This window comes from Clarias gariepinus, chromosome 27, assembly GCF_024256425.1.
Source record: "Clarias gariepinus isolate MV-2021 ecotype Netherlands chromosome 27, CGAR_prim_01v2, whole genome shotgun sequence".
NCBI classification, from domain to species: Eukaryota; Metazoa; Chordata; class Actinopteri; order Siluriformes; family Clariidae; genus Clarias; species Clarias gariepinus.
Window position 1 is genome coordinate 13,065,083 of NC_071126.1, and position 8,582 is coordinate 13,073,664.

General features: G+C 39.5%; 1 protein-coding gene across 1 annotated transcript; it reads right to left on the reverse strand.

Annotated features, from left to right (window-relative positions):
- Positions 1-341: 341 nt before the first annotated feature.
- Positions 342-7,495, reverse strand: tmem151ba (transmembrane protein 151Ba). The gene is made up of 3 exons (XM_053489225.1): positions 7,343-7,495; positions 7,024-7,209; positions 342-1,938 (listed from the first exon to the last, which is right to left on the reverse strand). The coding sequence occupies exons 2-3, from the start codon at positions 7,096-7,098 to the stop codon at positions 661-663; spliced, it is 1,353 nt and encodes a 450-aa protein (XP_053345200.1). The 5' UTR covers positions 7,099-7,209; positions 7,343-7,495; the 3' UTR covers positions 342-660.
- Between the last annotated feature and the right edge of the window lie 1,087 nt (positions 7,496-8,582).

The following is an 8,582-nucleotide window of genomic DNA, read 5'->3' on the forward strand; positions in this document are numbered from 1 at the left end:
AAAAATGTAATAAATAATGTGAAATAATATACAGTATAATTAAAGAATTAATTGTAAATAATTATAATCCTAGGTAAAATATAATACGCCTTTCTAGCAAGTGTTAGCTAATTAATTTGAGCTTAATTGCGCAATATTAAATAGTGTATATTATATTTAAGGGAAAAATTACATCCTTCTTCCCAACCTACTTTTTTTTTTTTTTACTTTTTTATTAACTTTCTGCTTCATTAACATTCTTCAACATTCTATCCATATCGCTACATTTCTTTGAAAAACTGATGTCACCATTTCAGAATTTTAATTAGCAAAATTTATTTGTTTATATTTACCTGATCATAGTTAGCATAGTGATCATGACATCCGGCTTTTATTTTTCCATTTTCCATTGGAATTGCCATCACTATTAGTCTGACTCTCAATGAAAGTTATTATTATTCATTTTATTATATTACACTGAGCTTGTCGTCAAGACGCTCGCCCAGTCGTTCTCCATCAGCCTGCTACAATGCCTGGTTTACAAGCACAGAAATGATACCATCCTCTGGATAATCATCTTGATCTATAATCAAACTAGGTTGAAATGTCTTTTATTACTCCCTGTATCTGTGAAATAATTTTCATTTATATCCCTGAAAACCAATGACTTATTAGCATGGGTCATAAGGAAGTCTCCACGCAGGAGCCGTTGTGATGCAGTAAGCGATGTTCATGGCTGAGGCAGCCATCGCTACGGTGCACAATCAGCACAGGGAAGCGCAATGCATCCTGATAGGTTGGAGGAGACGGCTGGTGGTGCTCTGGGGCAGAGCTATCGTTCAGAGTGCCGTATGCATGACCTAGTGAAAAAAGACTGAGAGCGCTGCGGGAGAAAATGGACGAGCCACTCAAGGCCCGACGGCAACGCTCGCAGTTCTGGGGTGAGACGGAGTCTCGGCCAGACAGATTCGCATCCATCAGCACTGCCTCGGAGTAACTGGGGACCAGCTGCTGGTTGGAGCGGATGTGCCACTCTAGTTCAGTGCTATCGATTGTGTTCACTCTGGAGATGTGGTGGCAGTAGCGTAAATAATTAAATCCAAACAGCTTCTCCACATGGTAGTGAAGATAAGCTGTGCGATACTCGGTCAGAATACGCAAGGGCCAAGAGAACGTCAGCGCCGCTGCTATCCAAAACACACAGCGCCACAAAAACCATGGCAGTCGGCCTGAGACCACCATTACGTGCTCCCTGAAGTCAACGTTTTTAAGATGCATGCCCTCACGAGCCTCCATGTAGTCATTTAGCCCTTCGTTTTCTGTGAAGAATCGTGCTCTTTGTGTCAGATAAGAGTTCTCTGACTCTGCATTGGCAAAGCTGAAGCATTTGGTGAAGCGAAGCTTCGTGATGCGGAAGTCTTCCAAGCCTGCAAGTTGCTTGGAGAAATCCTTCACACCGCAGTTCCCATAGTCGAACTCTGCCTCGGCTGTGTGCGTGTTGACCCGTTCGTGGTACACCTGAGTGGAACTGTAGGCATCACTGTTGCGGTAGCGGGTCACGTGACGTGTGCGACGCACATAGTGGTAACTGATGGCCCTCCACCAGATGCACGGTGTGGCCTGCTGCATCTGCTGCACCCGCTCCAATATACTCTCCAAATCCACTTTGTACTGCAGGTTGAAGCGCATGGAACAGTACCAGCACTCCACCAAGTAGAGTGTGTAAAGTGTGAGCAAAAAAGCCACAGGGATATAGACGTACCCATCGGAGCAGGCACGCTCATGGTACACCGTTGACTTGCCATTGAGGTTACTATCAGTGCTGAGTCGTGTTACTTTGGCCAGTTGGCACCATGTCGTAGCGAACACACAGCCATACATGAGCAGTGTCAGGAGGAGACATTTCCAGTGTGATTCTCGCCATAGTGCCTCGATCAGTGACTGCTGCTGAGGTCTCTGCTGCATACGGCAAAAAGGAGAGGGATGGTTATTTTGGCAAATCGTTCAGATATACCCCAGAGAGGTACATATGCATTTAAAAAGTGCATAATGATGTACATGACCTATTTGTACTAAGATAAGGGTATGTTTTATTATAGATGTATGTACTGTATGTATATATTTATGATGTAAAAGTGAATGTAAAGTGAAAGGTTTGAACCTGGCAGCTCACGCATTAAAAATCTTGCCCTAGTCATCAGCAGTGTGACGAAATACTGCACTGTCATTAGAGCAGTGCTGTTTCTCAGTTCTCTATGCGAAAATATTTTCTCAGTGACCCCAATCAGTGGAGATCACTTCCTTCTTTCCAACAACAGACTTTATACATGGACAGTTTGACTATTTTGTAGAAAGAACAGTTTTGTGGGACGCCACACTGAGTCTGAGTGTCTTCTAAACAACAAAAATAACTCAGGATATGTGGGTTTGTAGGTCTGAGAAAGGTTGAGCCATAAAAATAAGCGATCTTTGTTTTCACATGAAAAGGTTTTATATATTTATATGTCTTGGACACATACAGTACTAGGCTGAGACAGACCCGGGACAGGAGATTTGTGAAATGCTGGATATACATAATTGCTGTTTAATAGTAAGACCCCTTTAAGATATGACTTTGTGACCATTTGGAAAATTGATATATGTCAAGAGTACGGCAAATGATTGTGTAAGCAAGCAGAAATTGATTGGTTTTCAGTCATCCAGGTCAGGATGAATGTCTAGTAGCAAGTGACTCATCCAGGGGGCTTCATCACCTCTACTGAATGATGGGAAATTTATTAAGAACCGTGCGTCTAAATGTCACGGAATTTCCCACAATGAACCCCCTCGACTGAGAGGCAGAATGCATGATTAAAGTCCACTCGGCTAGGCGTACTACCTAGCACTACAAGATGTGATCCTTCATACATTCAAACATCCTGACATAATCGAAGTGTTTGTACGGCGGTTGTGTCAGTGTGGTTTCATGTTAATGTTTCATGAGTGCAAAAAAAAAAAAAAAACACAGCTGCTTGGGGTTCTTCACGGCTGCTTCACACAGCAGCAAGCTTTAAATAATAGATGCTGTTCTTCCAGAACTCTCCTCCCTACCTCGTCACATGAGCCGCTTATAACACCCCTCCTCACCAAAACAACCCCCCCTCCCCGATCCCCACCCAGCGGCAAAGGAATAGGATCCATGACAAATAGCTCCTACTTGTCTCTCTTTCACAATTATGCAGAATGCAAAAGGTGCTTAGGAAAAAAAAAAATAAGTGAGATCATGCCTCACTTTCTTCTCAACTTACAGGCCTGTGATCACAGCTTTTGATGAGTGGAGCAGACTGCGCTATAAAGTGAGATGTTTGTGAAATGGGGGAGCAGGTTATATAAGGCTCAAGTCGAATTTATCATGGTTGCCGGAACTCTGATTCGCTTGCTTCGGTTTCGTTGCTAGGCATGATGGTTGGGAGAAGCTTGTGTTGTAAGTCATATAAAGTTTATATATGGAAATATAAATAAATCCAACTTAGGACACATCCTGACCTAAGTTTGTAGGGCAAAAATTAACGTTATCGTTATGTGTGTGGATTATGCCTTGGATGAAATTAAATCCAAGATAGACTCCTTAATAAATGTGATCAGTGTACAATAAATGAGCACCATCAATCTTACTCCGAGCTCAGATATTAAAATTCCACAACCCCTGAAGAGCAGAAAGGTTTTGTTCCTAAATGATTAGGTCAGTGATATTTAAGCACTATTTCATATATTTATCGACAAAAGATTAAAAAAATTAACAAAAAGGATCCAATCCTAAGATCGTTTAATTGGCTCCTAATTAAATACAGAACTGATTTTGAGCTACACCTTCAAGATCTTGCTCCCAGATGATATATTTCGGACTTAGCCACTTTGCATAAATCAGATAGAACTCACAAACTGTTTTAGTATTTTAGTCATTCCCGTAATTACAATCCGAATAAGCGAAAGTGTGTTTAGTCATCAACACACCATCTTTCCTTTTTACTCAGACATATAACTCGTATTTTTTTTGCATGTTTGTTCACAGTTACATTTTCACTGTACAGGATTATGGACTGTTATCTCTGAGAAGAAAAAGAAAAAAAAACACTTAAATAGCCTTATTCTGCCTTCTGATGCTAATCCTAAATGCATCGATCATATTTTTTATTGTGCATGATCAGATATATAAAAAAAAGACTAAAAGACTAAGACATGGTGGGACGTGATGTTACAGGAACAACGAGGCGAAGTTACTGTCCCAAAATAATAATAATAATAATAATAATAATAATAATAATAATGTCCCTATAACAGCAGTGTTTTATCCTTTACAACAGCACACTATGTACATTTTAGTTTAGTTTACAGTTACATTGTCTCATTTTTTATTTTATGTGATAAATCTAGCTGTCATCAAGGAGCCACAAGGTGAAAACTTCATCTCTAACTGTTACAAAGTGCTTATCCTGAAGACTTCTAGCAAAACTCCACTTTTAACACTTTTTTTATTAATTTATTAACTGCCCTACAATTATGTGCTGTACCTGCCATACAAGTCCCTGTGAATTATTCTATAGAAACAATAATGTATTTGACTGAAAATGTTAATATTAACCTGTGATTCAGCGTGCAGATGATACTATTGTCAGAAATACTGACTTTTTGAAAAAGAATCAATTAATCAGTTGGTCTTCTGACCACTCTGAATGGAAAAACATTGTGGTATAAACCATAGAAGACTAAAACACAGCCCAAATTTTGATGTTTATAAATTTCCATGAGTCACGGTCGCCACAGTGGACCATTCGATCTGCACAACAACTTGGCACAGGTTTTACACCAGATACCCTTTCTGACACAAGCCTCCCATTTTATCTGGGCTTTGGAATAGGCATGCACCCAGTGGCTGAGAATCAAACCTGGGCCTTCTGCATGGCAGCCGAGAGACCTACCACTGAGGCACCAAAGACTTTTAGAAAAAGCAGACACTTGCTTCAAGCAGAGCGGCGTCAGTACAGAATCAAAGCCAACCAGAGCACATGGACCAGAAAACTATGAAGGTCACAACTAAAAAGGGATATTTATTTCCCACCCAGCAAGGGAACCTGTGTGGCAGTTGTGGCTCAAGCAATTGAGGTTCTGGGTTGCTGATCGAGTTATCTCGGGGATGAGCCCCACCACTGCCGGGTGGCCACTTAATCATACAAAAATTATTCTACTGTTGCCTGGATGAAAAAGGAGCAGGGCTTGGCATCAGGCTAGCAACCTGGCTCCAAAAAACAGCATTGCTACAAAACTGACTGAACCCATCATTCAACATGCTTAAAAAAAGGCTGTATGAATTTCCAACAGAAATCAGAAATGGTGCTCTCAGTTGTCCTCAAATCCGGGATTGCATTGTAAAGCTGCTAATCTTTCCAACAAAGTGCCTGTGATATTGGCAGGTTGTGCTCAGATTTTGCGATGAAGTTCCTCTCTGTTTCACCAAGCTGTTGCTGCCTCTGATAAGTGTGCTGAGGAGAGAGCTGTGAGAGAGAGAGAGACGGCCCACTTTCCAGCAGAAGATTTTAGGCGATATCTGGGGCGTCATGCTATTCAAACTGAAGGTGCATGCCCCGATTCAAACATTTCGGGTCTGATTGAATTCTCATATATACAAAATGTTTTTGTTTTTTTTGTGAATAGTCAATATTGAGACCAATAAAATATTGTAATGCAGTAGGTCACTGATAATTATGGATAAATTACAGTACATGTACAAAAAACTAATCCAGAAATTGACTTGAAAAGACACCAAGTACAATGCATGAGAAATTATTGGGAGAGTGCAAACTTCACCATGACAGGGGATTAGATCCTGATGACTATGAATCTTATAGCGCATTTAAGACAGATAATTAAAAAAAAAAAAAAAAAAAAACCATGATGAAGCGACTAGGCAAAAAGTCAAAGTAAAAAAAAATTATGAAAAATAACAAGAAATGGTTCTATGTTTTCATTTCATGTTGCTGTAGCCATCTTCTAAAAGATTTTAGCTTCATTTAGTATTTTAGTCTCTAACATGGTAAAATACAGTAATATAAGGACATTTGAAATAGTCTAAAAACCACACAGCACTGTAAGTCTCTCTGCTCACTCACTCATCTTCTTTACCGCTTTATCCTGTTTACAAAGTTGCAAGGAGCCTGGAGCCAATCCCAGGAGACTTTGGGCACAAGGTGGGGTACACCCTGGACGGGGCACCAATCTATCGCAGGGCACACACATACACAAAACTGGAGCACCCGAAGGAAACCCACTAAGCATGGGACCCATGAGAACATGCAAACTGCGTGCACATAGACACGAAATGGAAATCAAACCCAGACCCTGGAGGTGCATACCACTTTCTGGTTTCTGGCCACATAATTAACACTAACTTTATATAGCTATATTATAATATATAATACAATGTTTTATTTAATTTTTTTGTAATAATTTATTTCTAAAAAAGTCTTAACTTATTATGCAAAAATCGTCTCTGATAAAAGATCTAAGATTGTTTCTGCTGTAATGCTCACTTCCACATTTTTTTGTCCAGCTGTAAAACCTGTAGCATTTACCCAAACGAGCCTAATGTGGTACTTAGCCATGGAGAAACTGCATCATGGAGAAAGTGTATCATGAAGAGAGCGTATCAAACTGATTTGATTGAGGAACAAACAGAGAGGCGGCACACAGGCGCCGTAATTGAGAATGATTTCTGAGATGATTTCTGTATGCAGAAACACACACACACTTGCACACCTCTTTAAAACATCTGTCTGATGCTGCTTCAGTCAAATGGATCAAAACCATCATGACACGCTAGACCATTCTTCGTTTGTTTGTTTTTGATTCTTTTAAGATGCTGTATATGAAGATTGTATAAATGTTGATGTAAAAATAATTCAGATTTCCCAAACCGTTAAGAGCTCTGTATTTTTAGTTAGGAAGAAAGAAAGAAAAAACAAATTAAAAAAAATTGAAATAAATCAGGTGATAATCTGAGACTCTCACCTCTTCTCTCCTTCTCTCTGTCTGGTCATGGGGAAGTGGACTGCTGCTGTTTGCCCCGGATGATGCTGGAGACATGGAGCCGAGATTTCGGAGGATGAGGCTGACACTGATATTGGTGCTGATGAGAATACTGAAGCTTGGGGCGCGAGCGCGGAGCTCCACATCACATCACATCGCACACACCTCCTTCACAACAAAACACAAGAAAACTTCATTAACAGCAAAAAGGAGAAAGAAAAAACATGTAACCATGCTGACAAATGTGCATGCCGTCCAGTTATATTCTGCAAAGGAGAACACGCAAACATATTAACATTACCTGCGTTTTTTGGTGGTTGAAGGAGGAATAGGCTAACCCGTTAGCTATAAACACAAACACCTTTACACTGGGAAAAAAAACAGCAATGGATATGATCCTCAGGATTTATAATGAATATTCCGAAAGCAAATAAAACTGGAAGTGAAAAAGAGAAAGCGCTGTGATGGTGAAGGCTGGGTGGATGTGATGGGCTGGTTTTTGCTCAGGTAACAGAGAGAGAGAGAGAGAGAGAGATTAGCATTAGCGGGACATCCAGTGGCGCTTGCTAGCATCCCTTCCATCGTTTAATGTGAGGTGGTAACCATGGCAACGCATTCGCCCCTAACATTGTGTATTCAGCTTAGATTCAACTTCAAAGAAGGACAGTTGATGGAAAAGCATCTTTATTCTAAAATGATTAAACAAGGATTAAAATATTTAGTTAACTATTTCCCCTCGAAAAAACATACTAGTCGATGTGATGGATTATTATAATATTTGAGGAAAAAAAACATGGCTGATACAGATTTAAAAGAAAGTGAGCAGTAATGTATTCTGCAAGGAAAGTACTGTACATAAAGAGGCTAATTAGTCCTAAACACTTTATTTTGAAAGATTTCGCATAAACGTGCATCCATTTTTTACTTTCGGTTTCGTACAATGCCGCAAGTCATGCATATAACAAAAACAACAACAACAACAACAATAACTTTTATATATCTGCATGGGGTTTACTTTTCACCTACTGTCAACCCCCGCCCCAAAAAATATTTTGGTGTTTCTCATTTCACATACAATATAAAAAATCAAAACTCAAAACCTTTAAAGTAAAAAAAAATCTATAAAGACAGACCGAAGACATCAACAGGCACCCTAGGTGGTCAAATCTTTATAAATGTTGTAATAAATAACTAACTAGGTTTAGTTAAACATCGTCAAAGTCAGCCATAATAGCTGTGCCAAATAGCAGTATTTATGTAACTTTGCTTAGAATTTAACTTGACCATTTCCATCACACTTCATTAGTCTTTTCTAACAGTTGAATACTTGACCAGAATGTGGTTTGACATTTAATTTGATCGGCTTTAACCCATGCATGTCTTTATTTTAATGAATCATCCAAGACATTGCACATATCAATGCCACTTAACTGGCACACTCTTTGTAAATGAATAGCACTTTCGTTGAGTCATATACTATTTTAAGCCTGTATGAGAAAGTTGTAGGGCTTTAATTGTGTAAGTTCTTTTCATACACAAAG

Bases quoted from the DNA above. Each gene is read 5' to 3' on its own strand.
- tmem151ba (XM_053489225.1), bottom strand. From the start codon at position 7,098: ATGTCTCCAGCATCATCCGGGGCAAACAGCAGCAGTCCACTTCCCCAT. The intron at 1,939-7,023 runs GTGAGAGTCTCA...TGCCGTATGCAG, and splicing joins CAGAGAGAAGGAGAGAAGAG to CAGAGACCTCAGCAGCAGTC.